The sequence below is a fragment of the Narcine bancroftii genome, chromosome 2 (genome assembly GCF_036971445.1).
Source record: "Narcine bancroftii isolate sNarBan1 chromosome 2, sNarBan1.hap1, whole genome shotgun sequence".
In the NCBI taxonomy this organism is placed as follows: Eukaryota; Metazoa; Chordata; class Chondrichthyes; order Torpediniformes; family Narcinidae; genus Narcine; species Narcine bancroftii.
In genome coordinates this window covers 277,173,647-277,194,842 of record NC_091470.1, presented here as the reverse complement: position 1 = coordinate 277,194,842, position 21,196 = coordinate 277,173,647, and the positions used below count along the sequence as shown (strand labels likewise).

Here is a 21,196-nt window from a genome sequence, read left to right as displayed (position 1 = left end):
ACTCATTGACATATGCAAGTCCCAAAACTTCAGACAGGGGGTCAAAATTCATTTCTGGGCAGCGTTGGTTAACTTTCTGGGGAAACAGCTCTACTGCACCATGGCGTATCACCCTCAGGCCAATGTGTTGGTGGAGCACTTCCACAGGCACCTTAAGGCAGCCTTGATGGCCTGGCTTAGGGGTCCCAATGGGTAGACAAGTTGCCTTGGGTCCTGTTGGGAACTCGTACTGCGCTGAAGGAAGACTTCAATGCCTCAGCAGTGGAGATGGTCTATAGTGCACCTTTGTCATCCCCAGAGTTCCAGGCCTCCAATAAATACTGTGGCAACCCTCGAGAACCTGCAACAACCCCCACCACACAGTCAGCCCAAGCATAATGTCCCCAGAGACATAGTCATGAGAAGGGGCGCACACTGGCTGCCCTTACAAGGTTGTCAGGAACAATGGTTCCACCTTTACCCTCAACATCGGCGGTATGGAGTCTTTTACCGTCGATCACCTGTAACTGGCATATCTGGTCTCTGAGCCAGTCTCCACTGCTCCCCTGCGACACAGAGACACCTACCAATCCACAAAATGGCTGATGAATGCGGCAACCACGTGGACAACAGCGTTCATCATAGATGACCACCAAACGGCAGAAAGATGGGGAATTCTGGCGGGAATGATGGCCAATCCCAGGCCACTACTCTGATGACTCGGGGCCCTGACGTCTGCATACAGAGCCCATATAAGCATGATGGCCAGAGCAATAAATCAGTCTCATTTTCAAAGGCTTTGGTGTGCGTCATTCTTCTCCTTGCTCACGTAATGCGAATGCTACATTATTTTAGGTAACTAAACTTTTGTGCTCACATTAATTTCCTTTGTGCACTGGTTGCAAAACGTGTGTGCATACACACGCACCAACCTAGAGTGAACAGGGCTGGCCAGATCTCTCTCCTCAGTGGAGCTCAGGTGGACACTCAGGTGCTGTTACAGTGGACCTTTGGTTGTTTGAAAACAAACGCAAATACAGCTACATAAACAGATCTTTTAATCACTTTGCAAAGCGTGAGAACTCCTTTACAGCAGGAAGTTCTGCCAATAAGCAGCTTGTTTCACCCCAAGAGAGTCTGCCTTGTGGCTTACAAGTCATGTATTTTATACCTTTAGACCTCTTGGATTCTAGTACATTCATACAGACTGCTCCACATACAGTAAGTACTTAGAAATCTCCTGGGATTCGTTAGTCAAGGTCGTGTCCCTTACCCAATGGTTAATAGTCTTTACTACTTTACCAAATAAGGATCTGCTTATCCACTCAACCTGATAACAAGAATGGGATGCAGCTAGCTTCTATCTTCCAGTCAGCATTATAAAACTTACATTCTCAATACAGGAGGTTCGTGGTGCTCCACACAAAAGCTTGCATCAACTCTGTCAGGACATCCATATCCACTAACCAAAGAGACCAGAACACTTCTCCCAGTTAATCCTTGCAGATGATGCAGCCGAGAAAACCTCCTGGTACCCACACATCTTCTGCAAGTCAACAGGGTCAGTCACCATGAGAAAGATGTCATCAGAATAAACCAATAGGACAATCCCCATATCTGGCTCTCGCACAGCGAGTCCTGTTAAACTCTTCTGAAATAGACATAGAAATGGCTCCGAGAGAGAAAGGCGGCCGACAGACTGAGACTGTGTAGGACTGATTGGAGTGGATCACTGATGCCAGCATGGAGCCTGGCCAAAGATCTTATAGTCTGGATTGAAGAGAGAGATCGGATGCCAGTTCTTCAAGTTTCTTGGACAGCTGGACCACAACTGCCCTGTGCCAATGAAGGGCATCTCACCTGTCACCAGGCACTCCCCCTGAACCTTAATGTCACTTCCCAGGATGTCACAGAAAGCACTGAGGAATTTGACAGTCAACCAATTCAGCCCTGAAGATTTTCCCCTCTGGATTGGGGGATGGCATTGACTAGCTCTCCCAATGACAGGGGAGTATCCTGTCATTCAGCAGTCTCTAGGTTGACTGTTGGCAGGACCTCCCACAAAACAATGTATGGGTCTATGCTGGAGAGATCTGGCAAGAACAATCTCATAAAATGAATGGACCATTGAAGGGACTGGGATCATGGGGGGGTTCGAGGGACTGGGAACACAGGGGGTTCGAGGGACTAGGACCACAGGGAGGGGGGGGGGGGTTCAAGGGACCAGGACCACAGGGGTTTTGAGGGACCAGGACCACAGGGGTTTTGAGGGACCAGGACCACAGGGGTTTTGAGGGACCAGGACCACAGGGGTTTTGAGGGACCAGGACCACAGGGGTTTTGAGGGACCAGGACCACAGGGGTTTTGAGGGTCCAGGACCACAGGGGGTTCAAGGGACCAAGTGGGAGACTGGGTGGGCTCAATACTATAATGGAATAAGAAGCACACAACACATTTCAAACCAAGCCACTTTATTACATTCCCGCTGGTAAAAAGCTACAAGTCCAGTGCGAGGTTTCGGCAGAGAGAGAGCACGTGATGGGGGTCAGGGAAGGGAGCAGTGTTACAGTGATGAGGAGGGAGGGTGCCTTTGAGGTCAGAATCCATCAACCTGGGCATATGCTCGCTCCAGGAAAGTGCAGAGGTCTTGAAGCTCGCCACAACGTCCCAGGCTCTCAAGCTCAGCCAGGATCCTCGCGGGGTTCTCCAACGTCTCCAGACGATCCTGGAGTGGGAGAAGGAAGATGAGGCATGGGGCTGAGTCTTATCCTTCTTTTCTCCACCTCCCCCCTCATCCCAGCTCTCTCTTAGCTGCTGGAAGGTACAGGGGGAGTGGGACACAAACTCTCCCGCCCGACTCAAATCATCCACACAATACTCACCTGAAGGGAGATCGGCAGGAAGCTATCTGGAGGGAGTGAAGGGAGGTTGAGGCATCCAGAGGGAACATCCTGGGAAGTGAGAAAGGGAGAGGTCAGTCGTGGTCACACCTTCCCACTGTCCTTCCTCACAGTCTCCACCCTCCCTCCTCACCATCTCCTTCCTCCTCTCAGCCCCCTCCCTCCCTCTTCATCATCCCCTCCCTCACCAACCTCTCCCTCCTCATTGTCCCCTTCCCCTTGCTTTCCCCTCCCTCCTCACTGTCTCATACCTCTCTCCTCATGCTCCCCTCCCTCACCCGCCGCGGTCACCATCCAAGCAGTGGCCCATCCAAAGAATCAGCAGGATACACTGACCTGCACCCCTCGGTGATTGGCTTCCTCCACAATGTCCTTCAGCTGGCGGATGCGTTCCTGTAGGCCCTCAGCTTCGTCCCGGTCACAATCCAACTTCTCGAGGGTGCGATCAAGCTCTTCCTGTGCAGGAGGGAGTAACTTTCCAAATCACTCGCTGTTCCAGAGATAAGCACCCCACCACTCGTCATAATCCTGCTCTAAGTCCCCCCGAGGCAGATGGGGAGGTAATGGAGGTGCTTGGCACACATTTGCCATCACCTGGCAGGGACACTGAGTGCAGAAATTGCAATATTCCATTGCAAGAAGTTGGTTGAGACCACTACTCCCTGCTCCCTACACTCCTCACCACTCATGTGACTTCCTAGCCTAGTCCCAAGGTCCTACCGTCCCTTGACACTCCAACACTTGTAACCTCGATGTCTCTCCACCCCTTGACACTCCGCACTGTTTGCAGTGCTAGTCGCATCCTCGAACCCCGAGGTGCCTCCATCCCTTAACACTCCCTGCCAATCGCAACGCATATCCCACCCTTGTGCCTGAGATCCCTTGACACTCCCAACTGTTTGTGGTAAGCATCCACCCTCGAATCCTGAGGTTCCTGACATTCCCCACCATTTGCAATGGATACCCAACCTTGTAACCAATGGTCTCTCAATCCTGCGACACTCCCCGTTGTCAAAGAGATGTCAAACCCTTGTCCCCCGAGGTCCCTGAACACTCCCCATCATTAGCAATCCATGTCCCACCCTCATATCCTGTGGTCCCTCCATCTCTCAACACTTCCCACCGTTAAAGGGACATCAAACCTTTGTCCCTCAGTTCATGGAGCATGTTCTACTCACTTACCCTGTGGTCCCTTGACACTAAGAGTTCACAGAGTGCATCCCACTCTCGTACCCCAAAATTTCTCCATCCCTCAACACTCCCTACCTGAGGTCCGTTGGTCCTTCGACATGCTCCACCATTTGCGGTCCGAGTCCTAGACTCCAACACCATGGTAGCTCTATCCTCAACAATTCCCACCATTTTGTAGTGCATGTCCCACCCTCGAAACCTGAGTTACCCCCGTCTCTTGACACTCCCCACTGTTCACGGTGCATGACCCAGCCTCGTACAGAGTTCCCTTGTCACTGTCTACCATTCACAGTGGGTTTCCCACCCTCATGTCCTGAGATCCCTCAACTCTCCCCTCCGTTCCTGGTGCATGTCCCACCCTCATACCCAGAGGTTCCTTGACACTGCCCACCGTTTGTGATGTGTGCTCCACCCTTGTACCCCAAAGTTTCTGTCCCTCAACACTCCCCACCGTTTACACAGGACTTCCCACCCTTGTAGCCCAAGGTCCCACAACACTTCGTTATTCGAGGGCGTCCTACCTTACCTGCAAGGTCCTGAGGGCAGCCTCACCCTCCACCAGATGCTCCTTCTCCTGGGCCAACATCTTGTGGCAGTCCCTCGGATGCCCCACCTTGGCAGGTGGGGCAAGTAGGTCAGAGCACCGATCATTCAACCTGTTGTGGGGGGTGCGACCAGAGGGGGTCAGGATGACCTTTCATCCCATCTCTCCCCACTCCTCCCTCACCATCTGTCTGTACCAATGGCTTTCAAATTTTCATCGTCTCCCCCAAACACCGCTGTCTATGTGTGGAGAGGGGAATGTCCTTTCAGTGAGCTCCAGATTCCCTCTCCCTCCTGTACCCTCTGCCTTCTCCCCATTCTCTACTCTATCCTTCCTCTTCCCCTCCCTCCATCCTCTCCCTGTCCCCCTCTTTCCTCTCCCTATTCCTCCCCTTGCCCTTCATCTCCCCCATTATTCTCATCCCCCTCCTGTCCTTCTCTTCCCCTCCCTCCTTTACTGCTCCCCTTCTACTACCAACCTACTCTAGTCCTATCAATCTGCATTTTGGTCCATGACCCAGGTGGGACTGGTGAGGGTGGGATATTTGGATGACTCCATGGAGAGGACAAGATTTAGGGGCTGGGGCAGGTGGGGATGAATGTGGGCGGGACATTGGGAACGATCCATGGATAGGTCAGGGTTTAGAGGGGTATGGGGCAGGTGGTCTAGCATTGGTGATCATGTGGATGGTTCCATGGACAGGACAGGGCTCAGTGCAACATTGGCAGGTGGAACGTGCGAATAGAACATTTTGGTTCCTGTGGAATCTCTTCCTCCACCCTCTCACCTGAAACTTCTATCCACTGTTTATCCATTCTTTCCCTCCCCACCCCCCCCACTGCAAAAAGGTCTAACCCTCTCTCAATTTTGTTTACCTCTATGAGGTCATCCCTTGCCCTGGTCCTCCTCGACCCCCACTGAGTCCCGGCAAAATCCTGGCCAATCACATCTGGATTAAACATTATCCTCTGCTCTCCCAGCCTGTCACCATGACTGAGTGACAGTGGACAAGGGGGTGACCCGAAAAAAGTACACAGAAGGGGTCTAACTGAAACCATCACTGGTCCCTGTCACCGTCTCTGTAACCCTCTCCTGATTCCTACACCCACCTACGTCTCTCTAACCCCCTGCACTTTCCCCACACCCCTCCCTGTTGCTGTAAAGCCTTTCCAGTCCCTTACAACTCTGTCACTGTAAAATCCCTCTGGTACCCTGAATGCCCTCCCTGTCTCTGTATTCTTCCCCTTTCCCCTACACCCCTCTGTGATTCTGTAACCTCCTCCAGTTTCCTACACACCTTTACAACCCCTCCAGTTCCTTATACCCATCCATGTGTCTGTAACACCCTCCGGTCTTCTACACCCCTATTGACGAGAGGCTTTGATCGTGTGGATAGTCATGGACTGAAAGGGCAAACATGGGGTAGGGGGAGTGGTGGACATTGTTTTAAGGTGCTTGGGAGTGGGGATGTAAGGGGTAAATTTTTCCACACTAGTGGGTGGGTGGAATGTTTTGACAGCAAGGGTGGTGGAGGCGAGGACAGGATCTTTGAAGAGATGATTGGATGGGTACATGGAACTGAGAACACAGAAAGTTTTATAGCAGGAAGGTTCTAGGCAGCTGTTAGACCAAGTTATTGGAGCAGCACAACACTGGGCCTAAAAGGCCTGCACCGTGCTGGAGATTTCACTGTTTTCCTCAATGTGGAAGATTTGAGGTGGGGCAGATTTACCAGGACGTTGTCCAGATTGGGGAACGCGTTTTATGAGGTAATGGTGACAGAACAATAGTCTTTTCTCTTTGAAGTGGCGAAGGACAAGTGGGACTTAATAAGAGGTCTACAACATTCTCACTGGAGTTATGCAATTCCGCTGGAGGCCACATCACATTTAAGGGGGGGGGGGCACAGACTGAAATCATAAAATATTTTTTGAGAGATGAAATGTTCAGACTGTTGTGTAGGTTTAAAGAGGTTGGCCCAACATCGTGCACAAAAGGGCTTGCAATGTACTGTGATGTTTTATAAGGCAGGGTGCATGTTAATGGCAGAATTTTTAAATATAGAAACATAGAAGGGCATTGTGGTCTAAATCCATAGATAACTCAAGGTTGCCTCACAAGGTGATAGGGTTGTTAAAAAGGTGTGTGACATGCTGAACTTCATTACTTGAGGGGGATTGAGTTTAAGCCGTGAGGTAATGTTTGCATCTCTATAAAACTCCAATTACATCACACTGTGTTCATTACAGGAAGGATGTGGAAACTTTGGAGGGGGAGCATAGGAGATATACCAGGTGTGGCCTGGATTGGAGAACATGTCTCATGGGGCAAGGCCAACAGAGCTAGAGTCTTTGGACCGAAGGATAAGAGGTGACGTAATGAACATTGATGAGATACATGGTAAATTGTTGGACACTGAGGAGTGTGGCATAACAGAGGGATCAGGGATACAGAAGCATAAAGAGAGCTTTTGGCACATTGGTCTTCATAAAATAAAAGCATTAAATATAGGAGTTGGAATGTTACGGTGAAGTTGTACAAGACATTGGTGAAGCCAATGATGTACAGTTTGGACATGAACAACAAGAAGAATATCAATAAGATTGAAAGAGTACAGAGGAGATTTACAAGGATGTTGCTGGGAGTTACAGTGAAGGGTTAAACAGGTTATGTCTTTATTCTCTAGGGCATTGAAGAATGAGGGAAGATTTAATAGAGGTGTTCAAAATTATGATGGGTATGGATAAAATAAATGTAACCAGGCTTTTTCCACTCCCGCGAAGCCAAGCCAAAGAAGAATGGTGAAATAAAATTGAGGACATGGGTTCAAGGTGAAATGGGAAAACTTAAGAAAACAATTGGGGGGGGAACTTCTTCACACAGAGAGTGGTGGGAGCGTAGAACGAGTTGCCAGCTGAATGCAGACTCAATTTTGAACATTAAAGAAAAATTTGGACATGTACATAGATGGGAAAGGTATGGACCAGGTGCAGGTTAGTGGAACTAGATAGAATAATAATTCTATAATTATAATAATTATAATTATTATAATTCTATAATAATTCTAGATGGGTTGAAGGGCCAGTTTCTGTGCTGTAGAGATCTACGATTCTCTGGTTCTAAGATTATGAGAGGCTGTTTGTGTGGAATTGAGGGGTGGAGGAGGCAAGAGGGCACTAATAGGAGTGTATTATAGACCACCAAATGGGCCAAGAAAATTGGAAGAACAAATTTGTAAGGAGATAGCATATATGTGTAATAAACATAAGGTAGTGATTATGGGAGATTTTAACTTCCCTCACATTGATTGGGATACCCATACAGTAAGAGGGCTGGATGGGCTAGAGTTTGTCAAATGTATACAAGCTAGTTTTCTTAATCAATACGTAGAGGAACAGACTGCGGACGGTGTAATACTGGATCTCCTGTTAGGGAACGAATTAGGTCAGGTGTCTGAGGTTAATGTTGGAGAACAAATTGGGTCTAGTGATCACAACTCTATTAGTTTTAGAGTAGTTTTAGGGAAGAGCAAAGAAGGGACTAAAGTTGAGGTTCTGGATTGGAGAAAAGCAAATTTCGAAGGAATAAGAATGGATTTGGGGAGTATTGAGTGGGACATGATTTTTTTTTCAGGAAAGGATGTAAATGAGAAATGGAGAATATTCAAAGAAGAAATTTTGAGAGGACAGAGTAGATATGTCCCAGTGAGGGCATAGTTTAAGAATACAGGGTAGGCCCTTTAGGACGGAGATGAGAAAACATTTTTTTACCCAGAGAAGTGTGAATCTGTGGAATGCTCTGCCACATAGGGTGGTAGAGGCAGATTCGCTGATTATGTTCAAAAGAGAGTTAGGTAAGACTCTAGTGGGCAAAGGAGTTAAGGGTTATGGGGATAAGGCTGGAAAGGGGTACTGATGGTAGTGATCAGCCATGATCTGTAAAATGGCAGTGCTGGCTCGACGGGCCGAAGGGCCTACTCCAGCTCCTATTGTCTATTGTCTATTGAAAGGCTGGAAGTGATAGGGAGCCTTGGTTTTCGAGGAATATTAGAAATTTGGTTAGGAGAAAGAGGGAGATGTATAAGAGGTATAAACAGCAGGGTGAGAAATTGAAGAGGACTACAAGGAGTGTAGAAAAAATCTTAAGAAAGAAATTAGAAAGGCCAAAGAGAGACACGAAGAGGCTTTGGCAAGCAGAGTAAGAATAAATCCAAAGGGTTTCTATAAGTACATTAAAAGTAAAAGATTAGTGAGGGATAAAATTGGACCCCTTGTAGATAGGGAGGGTAGGCTATGTGAGAAGTCAGAGGAGATGGGGGAAATTTTAAATGATTCCTTTTCCTCGGTATTCACTAGGGAAAAAAATATTGTACCAGTTGAAGTAAAGAAAAATAGTGGGGAGGTCATGAATCATTTAAAGATAACCGAGGAGGTAGTGATGGCAGTGTTAAAAAAGATAAAGGTGGACAAATCTCTGGGTCCGGACAAAGTATTCCCAAGGACACTCAGGGAGGCTAGTGTACAGATAGCGGAGCCATTAACAGAGATATTTAGGATGTCACTGGTCACGGGGGTAGTGCCAGAGGATTGGAGGGTGGCTCATGTTGTTCCGCTGTTTAAGAAAGGGTCCAAATATAAGCCTGGAAATTATAGACCTGTGAGTCTGACGTCTGTGGTGGGTAAGTTGATGGAAAGTGTTCTGAGGGATGGCATTTACAAATATTTGGATGAACAGGGATTGATAGGTAGTAGTCAGCATGGTTTTGTCAGGGGTAGATCATGCTTAACAAACCTTATAGAGTTTTTCGAGGGGGTTACAAAAAAGATTGATGAAGGGAAGGGTGTGGATGTTGTCTATTTAGACTTTAGTAAAGCTTTTGACAAAGTTCCCCACAGGAGGTTAGGTAAAAAAGTGGAGGCATTAGGTATAAATAAAGAGGTAGTGAAATGGATTCAGCAATGGTTGCTTGGGAGGTGTCAGAGTAGTGGTAGAAAATTGGAGGCCAGTGACTAGTGGAGTTCCTCAGGGATCGGTCCTGGGTCCACTATTGTTTGTTATATATATTAACGATCTTGAAGAAGGGGTGGTAAATTGGATAAGTAAGTTTGCAGCTGATACAATGATTGGTGGTATTGTGGACAGTGAGGAAGATTACCGAAGCTTAAAAAGAGATATAGGAAAGCTAGAGGAGTGGGCTGAGAAATGGCTGATGGAATTTAATACGGATAAGTGTGAAGTGTTGCATTTTGGAAAGGCAAATCTAAATAGGTCATATACATTGAATGGTAGACAATTGAGGAATGCAGAGCAACAAAGGGATTTAGGAGTTATGTTAAATAGTACCCTCAAAGTTGATACTCAGGTAGATAGAGTGGTGAAGAAGGCATTTGGAATGTTGGCCTTCATAAATCAGAGTATTGAATTCAAGAGTTGGGATGTTATGATGAAATTGTACAAAGCATTGGTGAGGTCAAATTTGTGCAGTTTTGGTCACCAAATTATAGGAAGGATATAAACAAAATAGAGAGAGTGCAGAGAAGGTTCACGAGAATGTTGACAGGATGTCAGGGTTTGAGTTACAGAGAAAGGTTGAGTAGCCTGGGGCTTTTTTCTCTGGAGCGTAGAAGATTGAGGGGGGATTTGATGGAGTGTTCAAGATTTTAAAAGGGACAGAGAGAGTCAACGTGGCTTTTTCAATTAAGAGTAGGGGATATTCAAACCAGAGGCCATGGTTTAAGATTGAAGGGGGAAAATTATAAGGGGAACATGAGGGGAAATTTCTTCAAGCAAAGGGTGGTTGGGATGTGGAATAAGCTTCCGGCAGAGGTGATTGAAGCAGGAACGTTATTTACATTTAAGGAAAGACTGGATAATTACATGGAGGGGAGAGGATTGGAGGGGTATGGACCAAGTGCTGGTCAGTGGGACTAGGAGGGTGGGGATTTGTTCCGGCATGGACTAGTAGGGCCAAACTGGTCTGTTCTGGTTATATGGTTATATATGAATAAGGGGAGAAAGGCAGCACCTTTTCATGGGGTGACAGTAGCAAATACTAGAGGGCATCTGTATACAGTGAGGGGATTAAATTTTCCAGTTTTTTTTAAAACGGAGAGAGAGGAGCTTGCCTACAATGCATTGCCAAGAGTGGCGAAGGGTGCTGGTACAACAGGGGGCATTTAAAAGAATTGGACATGAAAGAAAAATAGAGAGTTACGGATGTGAGGGCAGGAAGGGTTAGATTGTTGTAGGGATCAGCACACCATTGTGGTCCAAAGGACCTGTGTTTGCGAGCATCTTTTGTGTTCACATTTACTGATCCCGAGGTGTGGGGGTAGCAGTGACCAGGAGAAGGGGAAGGTGATAAAAGATGCGTAGACATTCCTCGGGAATTATGTGTTGAAAGTGATGAGATAGTGTTTGGAAGGAGAGAAGGAGGTGTCCCACCAGAAATGTGGGAGAAAGAAAGGTAGGGGAATGTTGGAAAAGTTTGGTTGGGGGCTGCTTGGTACAGTTTTAGATGGGACGAGGAGGAAATTTGACAGTTGTGATGAATGTGGAGAATGTGCAGGGAGGAAGAGACGAAAAGAGAGAGATACTGAGTGGACCACTTGCACAAAGAACCGAATCTTACCTGTTCTTGAGCTGCTCCAGGATCTCGAGATAGGGTACATGGTGAGAAGCTTCATGGGGTAAAGAGCTTCTGTGCAAAGAAGGAAAATGACTTTAGTTTCTGTAGATACCATGCGTGAGGAGGGAGGGTGGGGGGGGGGGGGGGTTAGAGAGAGAATGGGGCTAGAGAGAAGGGGGCAGAGAGAGAAAATGAAAAGGGGAGAAAAAGTGAATAAGGACGAGAAAGGAGAGGTAGAGTGGAGAAAAGGGGAGGGAGGAGAGTGAAAGGGGGTGAATGGGAGGGCAGAGGGGGAGGTAGAGGGGTAGATAAGGTGGAGAAGCAGGACAGGGGGTTAGTGAGTGGAGGATGAGAGGGAGAGTGGAGATGGGGAGTGGGTGGGGAGAGGCAAGGTTAGAGAGAGGGGATAGAGTTTGCTTCAATTCCCCCAGTGCCCTGACACTGCTCCCTAATGGAGAAGGATCAGGTTTGTGGATGAAAATGTATCCAGAGAATCCCCTGAAGTACCCCATTGGAGGTGGGAGGAGTGTGCTGGCTGAGTACATACAGGATGGCAGCCTCAATGGCCGAGGTGATGAACTCTTGGACGGTCTTGGACAGAGGCCTCCAGCGAGCCAGCTTGGCGGGTCCCACCTTGACTGTCCTGTGTGTTGCATCTGTGGGTAAGAACATTGGTGGGGAACCGTGTCAGCTGGGGACAGCTGTGTTACCGTGGAGGCTCAGCATGCTCTCTCCCTTGGCAAGACCGTTTCCTCCTCGCATAGAGATCCCTTCCTCCTGCTGAGAATTTTCCTCGTTGACCTCCTCCTTCTAAGCCGAGCTCCCTTCCACCTTCCCACCAAATTCATTCTCCAAGCTCCACCACTCCCAAACTCTCCTTCCTGACCGATTCCTCCCTCCTTCCCATCGAGCTCATTCCTTTTCTCCTCTGAGCTCACTCCCAATCTACCATCAGGTTCCCTCTATCCCACCAAGCTCTCGCCTTCCCACCAGCCGAGATCCCTCCTTCCTTCCTGAGCTCTCCTTCCTTACAGATCCCTTCCTTTCTTCCCCACTGATGAGCTCGATGCCTCCCCTCCACTAATGGAGCCTCTGCCCCCTCTATCTTGCCATCCTTTACTGTGCTCTCTCTCCTATTGACTCTCCGTCCCTCTCTTTTACTTACCTTTTCTCATTCTCAACCCTCTCTCTTACCCACTCTTTACTCCCTTCTCTTCTATTTCCCTTCTTCCTCTATCACTCACTCACTCGCTCTCTCTCATATACATATATATATATATATATATATATATATATTATACATACATACAGAGAGAGAGAGAAGAGGTGGTGGGTGAGGAGGGAGGATGATCCTTAGGGGTTGCCTCACCCAGGGTCACCGAGCAGAACACCATAAACCAAAATGGGGATGATTGGATTGCTCACTTCGTGGGTTGGAAGCCATCTTTTTGCACCTTTTGGCAGGCCGTTCACCCTGTTAACAAGGAGGACAAGTCAAGTCAAGAATGGTCCTGTGAGGGTCAAACCCACTAGGCAGAGGGCGAATGGGTGTGAGATCGGACTCCATGGGACAGAGACAGGGAGGGGTGTGGAGGAGATTATAGAGACTGAGGAGTTGTAGGGGACCAGAGGGGGTTTACAGGATGATGGTTTGGGGTGGGGGTGTGTAGAGAGATAGGGGACCAGAGAGGGTTAGAGACAGGAAGGGATGCATGGACTTGAGAGGGTTACAGAAACAAGGAAGCTGCAGGGGACTGGAGACATCACTGACAGATCCCTCGCAGACACGGTGGGCTTGGGGAGAGAGGGTTTCACCAGACCCGGTCACAGGGGATATTGGACCCATCTCACTCATTTTCTATCACCCCTTCCTCTCCCTCTCACTCCCCCTCCATTCTCTCTCCCTTTTCTGCCTCCCCTCCCTTTCTCCCCTCACACTCCCCTGCTCTCTCCCCCACCCTCACTCCACCTTCCCCCCGCACCTTTCTCTGCCCCCCATTTCCTCAGGAACGGTGAGATCTGAATCCAAGGTAATTGAGGTAAAAGAAAGGGGTGACATCCACCCTGGAAAGAGGCATCCAAATAGTGAAAGACAGTGGGGTGGGGAGTTTGGAGAAAGAATCAGACCAGAAGGACCGTGTTTGTTTCCGCTCTCACTCTCACCTATGCCCCATACCTCTCTGCCTCCAGACTCCCTTGCCTTCTTCTTCGCAGATGTTGCATTCCTTCCTGCCATTTCTCTCACATTCTCTCTCCCACTGATGCCCGATCGGTGTTCAACACCTGAAGGAGGGTGCAAGGGAATTACATTGGTGACTTTCAGAAGACTACAGTTTTCCCCTCCGCTCTCCTGCTAAAGCTAGCAATTGGAAAATTCCTTTAGTGTTGTGGGAGAGCGAGATCTCAAGATAATGTATAATGATGCGAGTTGGAGGACTGAGTGTGTTTGGAGCCTGCACTGGCCTCTGCCAGAATACGCCAGGATGCCCTATTGTAGGGGGAAAAGAGGTGGTGGGAAACAGCAGGGGAGAGAGGTGGGGCTAGAAAGGAGGAGTGGAAAGAGGTGGTGAAGAGAGAGGAGGGGGGAGAGTAGTGGTGGATGATTGCTTCTCAGACTGGATGCCTGTGTCTAGTGGTGTGCCTCAGGGATTGGTGCTGGGACCAGTGCTGTTTGTCATCTATATCAGTGATCATAATGTGGTAAATTGGATCAGCATGTTTGTAGATGACACAAAGATTGTGCAAAGCAAAGGTTTTCAAAGCTTGCAGAGGGATCTGGACCAGCTGGGAAAATGGGCTGAAAAATGGGAAATGGAATTTAATGCAGATAAGTATGAGGTGTTGCACTTTGGAAGGACAAACAAAGAAAGGATGTACACTGAGTAGTGTGGTAGAACAGAAGGACCTGGGAATAGAGATATAGGAGTGTCATAGGTGGATAAGGTTGTAAAGAGAACTTTTGGCATATTGGCTTTCATAAATCAAAGTACTGAGTATAGGAGTTGGGATGTTATGGTAAAGTTGTATAAGACATTGGTGAGGCCAAATTTGGAGTATTGTGTGCTGTTTTGGTCACCTAATTACAGGAAAGACAGAAAGAGTGAAGAGAAAATTTACTAGGATATTGCCCAGACTCCAGGAACTGAGTTGCAGGGAAAGATCAAACAGGTTAGGACTTTATTCCTTGGAATGTAGTAAATGAGGGGAGATTCATAGAGGTATGTAAAATTATGAGGGGGATGGACAGAGTAAATATAGGTTAACTTTCTAACTTTGTTAGAACCATAGAATGTTACAGCACAGAAAACAGGTCATTCGGCCCTTCTAGTCTGTACCAACCATTGTTCAGCTATCTCAATAACCTGCTCCCATTCCATAACCCTCCAGACCTCTCCAATCCATGTATCTATCCAATTTATTCTTAAAACTCAAGATCGAGTTTGCACCCATCACATCAGATGGCAGCTCATTCCACACTCTCACCACTCTGAGTGAAATTCCCCCTAAACCAATGGTTCTCAACCCTTTCCTTTCCACCCACATACCACTTTAAGCAATCTCTTACTAATCACAGAGAACCAATGGCATAGGGATTACTTAAGGTAGTATGTGGGTGGGAAGAAAAAGGTTGAGAACCACTGGCCCAAACCTTTCCCCTTTCACCCTAAAGCCATGTCCTCTTGTATTTACTTCTCCTAATCTAAGTGGAAAGAGCCTATTCACATTTACTCTGTCTATACCCCTCATAATTTTGTACACCTCAATCAAATCTCCCCTTATTCTTCTTCATGCCAAGGAATTAAATAGACATAACCTGTTTAATCTTTTCCTATAATTCAAATCCTGAAGACCTGGCAACATCTTAGTAAATCTCTGCACTTTTTCAATCTTATTGATATCCTTCCTGTAGCTAGGCAAACAGAACTGCACACAATATTCAAAATTTGGTCTTAAATAACTCCAATATAACATCTCAACTCCTATACTCAATACTTTGATTTATAAAGGCTAAGATACCAAAAGCTTTATTTACAACTCTGTCCACCTGAGATATCACCTTCCAGTATCCCCAGGTCTCTGCTCCTCCGCACTCCTCAGTGCCCTACCATTTAGTGTGCATGCTTCCAAAATGCATATCTCACACTTGTCTGCATTAAACTCCATCATCCATTTACTGGCCCATTCTCCCAGTTGGTCCAGATCCCTTGGCAAGCTTTGAAAATCTTCCTCACTGTCCACTACACCTCTTATCTTTGTGTATCAGAAAACTTACTGATCAAATTTACCATGTTATCTTCCAGATCATTTATATAGACAACAAACAACAATGGTCCCAACACAGATCCTGAGGCACACCACTCGTCACAAGTCTCCAGTCTGAGAAGCAACCATTCATTACCACTCTCTGTTTTCTCCCACTCAGCCAATTTCGAATCCATTGATACTTAGTGCTTTAACCTTCTGAGCTAACCTCCCATGTTGAAGGCCTTAGTAGTCCATGTAGACAACATCCACAACCTTTCTTTCATCTACCTTCTTGGTAACTTCCTCAAAAAACTCTACTACAAGATTTGTTAAACATGACCTACCACACACAAAGCCATACTGAGTGTCCTTAATCAGCCCATGACTGTCTAAATACCTATAAATCCTATCTCTCAGAACTTTTTCCAATACTATACCTACTACTGACGTCAGGCTCACTTGCCTATAGTTACCTGGTTTACTTTTGGAGCCTTTCTTCAACAGCGGAACAATATGAGCTATTCTCCAATCCTCTGACACCTATCCTGCAGCTAAGGACATTTTGAATATATCAGTCAGGCCACCTGCAATTTCAACACTTGTCTCCCTCATGGTCTAAGGGTATATCACATCTGGCCCAGCGGATTGATCTACTGTATGGCAGCAATCACTTCCTCCTCCTTAATCTCCGTAGGTTTCATGACACTTTTATTTTTTTTCCCGTCCATCCATATGCACTATGCCAGTTTCCTGAGTAAATACTGATGCAAAAAACTATTTAAGATCTCCCCCATTTCGTGAGGCTCCACACATAATTGACCACTCTGATCTTCTAGAGGTCCAATTTTGTCCCTTGTTATCCTTACTCTTAATTTACTTGTAGAAACTCTTCAGATTTACCTTCACATTATCTGCCAAAATACCATCATGCCTTCTTTTTGCCTTCCTGATTTCCTTCTTTAGTATTCTCTTACATTTTCATTTGCTCTTTGCTGTTATAGTTCTTAACCCTTAAAAACCAAGGTTTCCCATGCCACTTAATTTTGCCTTTAATCCTGGTAGGAACATGCAAATTCTGCTCCCTCAATATTTCGACTTTGAAGGCCTTCCACTTGCCAGAAAACGGCTTATTCCAATCAGCTCTTCCAAGATCCTTTCTAATTTCCACAAAATTGGCCTTACTCCAATTTAGAACCTCAACTCGAGAATAGACCTTTTCCACAATTAACTTGAAACTTATGACTTTATGGTCACTGGACCCAAAAATGCTCACCTACAGACTTCTGCCACCTGACCTTCCTGGTTCCCTAATAAAAGATCAAGTATTGCATCCTCTCACGTCAGTACTTCTACATATTGATTTTGAAAACTTTCCTGTACACATTTGACAAACTCCAAGCTATCCAGTCCTTTTCCAGTATGGGAATCCCCATTTAATATGGGGAAAGTTAAAATCTCCTACTACCACAACGTTCTGTTCTTACAATGGTCTGCTATCTTCTGACAGATTTGCACCTCCAATTCTCTTGGACTATTGGGTGGTCTATAATACAAGCCTTTTAGTGTGCTCACACCTTTTCTGTTCCTTAGCTCCACCTATATTGCCTCTGTAGGCGACTCCACAGTGTTGTCCTGTCTATGCAGTTATATTTTCCTTGACTAGCAATGCCACTCCTCCCCATTTCATCTCTCCCCCTCTATCACATCTAAAACATTGGAACCCCGGAACATTGAGCTACCAGTCCTGTCCCTCCTGCAGTTTCACTAAGAGCAGTAACATCATAATCCCACTTGCAAATCCAAGCCCTAAACTCATCTGTCTTGCCAACAATACTGCTCGCATTTAAATAGAGACATCTGAGATCATCTCCATCATGTACAAACCTCTGCTTTCTGGGGGTTGGGGAGAGGTACAGCACTCTCTGCGTTTACCTGCCTCTTGCTCTGCGGGTGCTGGGCTGGCTTTCTTAAGGTGCGGGATTGCCAGGACCCGCTGCATTCTTGCCGCGGGTATCTCTAGACGTGGATGGGCCCTCAGTCTCGTGATGCAGAATGAGCTCAATGCTAGCACGCCGGGGGTCCCTCCCAGGAAGCTCCCTTTCTGGAGTTCCCCCAATCGAGTGATCACTCGGTTGCTCTATGCTTTCCCTCCCGGGGTCCCTCCAGGGACACTCCCTCTCCACAGTTGCCCTGAATTGGGGGATGTTCCTTAGATGCTCCCTCTCCGGAGAGCCCACAGATGGGGGGGAAACCCTTGGGTGCTCCATGCTCTCCCTCCTGGGGTCCCTCCCAGGTAGCCCCCTCTCCAGAGTAGTCCCGAATGGGGGGAGATTCATTGTGCACTCCACCATCTCCCGGAAAGGTGGGAAATCCCCCGGATGTTCCATGCTCTCCCGCCTTGGGTCCCTCCCAGGAACCTCCCTTGCTGGAGACACCCTGGAGCAGGGGAGATCCCTCTGACGCTCCCTCTCCAGAAATCCCCTAGAGTGGGGGAGATCTCTCAGAAGTTCCACACTCTCCCTTGAGGGATCCCTCCAAGGCAGTTCCCTCTCCGAAGACCCTCCAAATGGGAGATCCCTTGCCCGCTTCACCATCTCCCTCCTGGGGTTCCTTTCGTGAAGGTCCCTCTTTGGTGAGACCCCGAATGGGGGAACATCCCTCGGAGGCTCCACCATCTCTTGCTCGGACCATCCTAAGCCAGAGCGTCCACCTGACCCACTCTCTCTCCGGGGGTTCCAAGACAGGTCAGGGTCCCAATGGAAGAGGCTCCTAGGGTAGGCCAGCCAAGCCCCACTTCTTCTATGAGGGTCCCAGTTCAGGTCAGGGTAACAGGGAAAAGCCCCACCACCGGGAATGGCCAGCCAAGCGCCACTCCCTCTCTGGGAGTCCCAGGTTGGATCAGGGGCCCAGGGGAAGAGCCCACCCCTGGGGAAGGCCACCCAAGCTCTACTCCCGCTACGGGGGTCCCATCGAGCATCAAGGAGGCTGGTCATGCTTGGCCTTGGGTGTACCCCCCAGGGGTCAGGGATTCCTGGGAGGACGCCGGAGATGCAGTTGTTATTGCTGTTGTTGGCATTGGAGGAGTCGGGTCCTGTTGATTCTGCTCCAGTCACGATGGGGCAGTGGGGCAGGGTACCGATGATTGTCCTCTCTGAGTCCCGGGGCAAGAACAGGCGTTCCCTTTCCAACAGGAGGAGGTCAGGGGTGTAGGAAGCCCTTTCTCTTCCCCCACACTGGGTGGAGGTGGTTGGACGTCTGTTCTTTGTCCGTGAACGGATGTAGGGAGTTGCACCTTTCTTGCAGGACCAGGCAGAAGAGGCAGTATGTCCACCATTTGGCCCTAACAGAGTATAGGCCTTTGCACCCCGGCTGCAGGATCGGGTGGAGGCAGCGGGACGTCCACCCTTGTCCCCTGAATGGGTTGTTACGGCCCTCCTACAGGACGAGGAGGAGGGTGTTTTGCCACTGGCCCAGCAACAGGCCAGTGGATGCACCCTCCTTGGGTCTGAGGGCATTCTGCCCCTTCTGCAGGACCGGGTGGAGGAAGTGGGTCTCTTGCCTCTGGCCTGGCAACGGGCTGAGGGATAACCCCTCAGACTGGAGGATGTTCCACCCTTTCTGCGGGACCGTGCAGAACAGGCTGGTCTCTTGCATCTCGCCTGGGAACGCCCACTCTTTGGGCCAGAGATGGCGGAGGTCACCTGTCTGCGCTTCGCCCCTGGTGCCACCCTCCGGCGAGCCCGGGAAGTACAAACCTTGCGGACCCCACCCTTGCATCTCCGGGGCACCGTGCCAGCTTTGGGCGCCATTCCTTTGATGCCGAATCACACGGCAACTGCTCTTAATTCTGCTAAGTCCTTCAGGGTGTGCCCTCCACCAGTCTGTGGTGACCCTAACATTCACGTCTCATTCATCCCCACCCCACTCAATTCCATCTTTGGGCGTCCTGTCCACCTCTCCTTACTCCACCCAATTCCCCCCTTCGGATATCCCCACCCAGCCCACTAAACAAACCCCCTTCTCATGATGTATGGTTCGTAAAAGGTAGGGGCATCGCCCGGACCGAGAGGGAACGCCTCTTGGTGCTGGCCTCAACGCCCAACGGGTCCCCCGTGGCAGTTGGGCGACGGTTAGTCGGGTGGCTGGGCGGTCGGAAACTGCGGGGGCGGGTCAGTGCCCAGCCAATCGGGAGTGGCCAATCAGAGCAGAGAAAGCGCGTCTCGGAATTCAAAGGAGGGCGCGAGAGGGGTGCGGCATCGAACGCTGCTGGCCAATGACAGAACACGTCACATCGAGCGAGATGGACGTCGACCTGCACGTGTCAAAAATTTAAACGTGGCGCCACCAAGGGTTCTTGTCACGAATCTTGATTAGGTAAAGGACGGTCCAATACTTGATAAAGGGCTCATTGGTTATGACATTACATTGGAACATAAAGTACACTGACCTGCTGAGTTCCTCCAGCATTATGTTTTTTACAGTATACGATGAGGTTCGGACCACAAACCTGCCCAATCAGAGGAGAGAATAAAAACACAGAAATCCTGGAGAAAGAGATATATGATTGTAAAAAAAAATCGGAGTATCAGAGCAGATTGTCAGAAATTTGGCCCAGAAGGCTGAACATTCAGCCAATCACGGAGCGGCAGTGCACCCGGTATCAAAAAAGACGCGAGAGGTACGGGCGGGCTTTCCCTACCGGCCAATCACAGTTGAGAGGGGTGGGGTTTATTTAAATCGGGAGCCCGCGGGTATGCCCCACTTTTCAGAGGAGGGGGGAGAGACGGGGGGGGGGGGAGACGGGGGGGGGGGGAGACGGGGGGGGGGGGAGACGGGGGGGGAGAGACGGGGGGGGGGGAGAGGCGGGGGGGGGGAGAGGCGGGGGGGGGGAGAGGCGGGGGGGGGGGAGAGACGGGGGGGGGGAGAGAGACGGGGGGGGGGAGAGAGACGGGGGGGGGGGGAGAGACGGGGGGGGGGGAGACGGGGGGGGGGAGACGGGGGGGGGGGGAGACGGGGGGGGGGGGGAGACGGGGGGGGGGGGGGAGACGGGGGGGGGGGGGGGAGACGGGGGGGGGGGGGGAGACGGGGGGGGGGGGAGACGGGGGGGGGGAGAGACCGGGGGGGGGGAGAGACGGGGGGGGGGGAGAGACGGGGGGGGGGGAGAGACGGGGGGGGGGGAGGGGAGAGACGGGGGGGGGGGAGAGACGGGGGGGGGGGAGAGACGGGGGGGAGGGGGGGGAGAGACGGGGGGGAGGGGGGGGGAGAGACCGGGGGGGGGGTGGAGAGACGGGGGGGGGGGAGGGCGAAAGGCACCGACCCCCGATCGAGCGAGGGTTGGATGGTTACCGGTCTGGCAGACGACGACGACGAGGAGGCGGGACCACAAAAAACCCTGCGTCAAGGGGACGACTCTGGAAGCGATTGGCGCCGTTGCCATAAGGAAGGAGGCGGGTGGAATTGTGCAACAGGCCAATCAGCGGGCGAGCCTGGGCGGGTTGATATATTCAATTTGCAATGCTTTCACAGAGTGCAATGATCTCTGGCGAAGAATCTCCCAAAGCACCATCCTAATAGTGAGAGAATCAGTCTTCAAGTGCAGAGCATAGTGTATTTAACCATTCAAGTAGGATTTTCAACTACTAAAAGTACAAACTAAACAGTGCAATTGTTTCCATGATTAACTAAAAAAAATGTATATAAAAGAGATA

At 49.3% G+C, this 21,196-nt stretch overlaps 1 protein-coding gene across 17 annotated transcripts; it reads right to left on the bottom strand.

Annotated features, from left to right (window-relative positions):
• Window positions 1–2,434: 2,434 nt before the first annotated feature.
• Window positions 2,435–20,940, bottom strand: cenpq (centromere protein Q). 17 transcript variants are annotated; one of them, XM_069921021.1, is made up of 10 exons: window positions 20,835–20,852; window positions 19,936–19,995; window positions 13,420–13,526; window positions 12,669–12,717; window positions 11,751–11,899; window positions 11,247–11,315; window positions 4,598–4,727; window positions 3,217–3,336; window positions 2,863–2,931; window positions 2,435–2,705 (listed from the first exon to the last, which is right to left on the bottom strand). In XM_069921021.1, exons 3-10 carry the CDS (start codon window positions 13,464–13,466, stop codon window positions 2,577–2,579), a joined length of 762 nt encoding a protein of 253 aa, XP_069777122.1. In that variant the 5' UTR covers window positions 13,467–13,526; window positions 19,936–19,995; window positions 20,835–20,852; the 3' UTR covers window positions 2,435–2,576. The 17 variants fall into 17 exon arrangements, with proteins under 17 accessions (XP_069777122.1, XP_069777115.1, XP_069777128.1 ...); XM_069921014.1 differs by lacking the exon at window positions 13,420–13,526 and having other exon boundaries at window positions 11,791–11,899; window positions 20,806–20,940; XM_069921027.1 differs by lacking the exon at window positions 13,420–13,526 and having other exon boundaries at window positions 19,936–20,032; window positions 20,835–20,855.
• Between the last annotated feature and the right edge of the window lie 256 nt (window positions 20,941–21,196).

What these genes read in the sequence shown, in the direction of transcription:
- cenpq (XM_069921013.1), bottom strand. Translation starts at nt 19,297, where the DNA reads ATGGCGCCCAAAGCTGGCACGGTGCCCCGGAGATGCAAGGGTGGGGTC.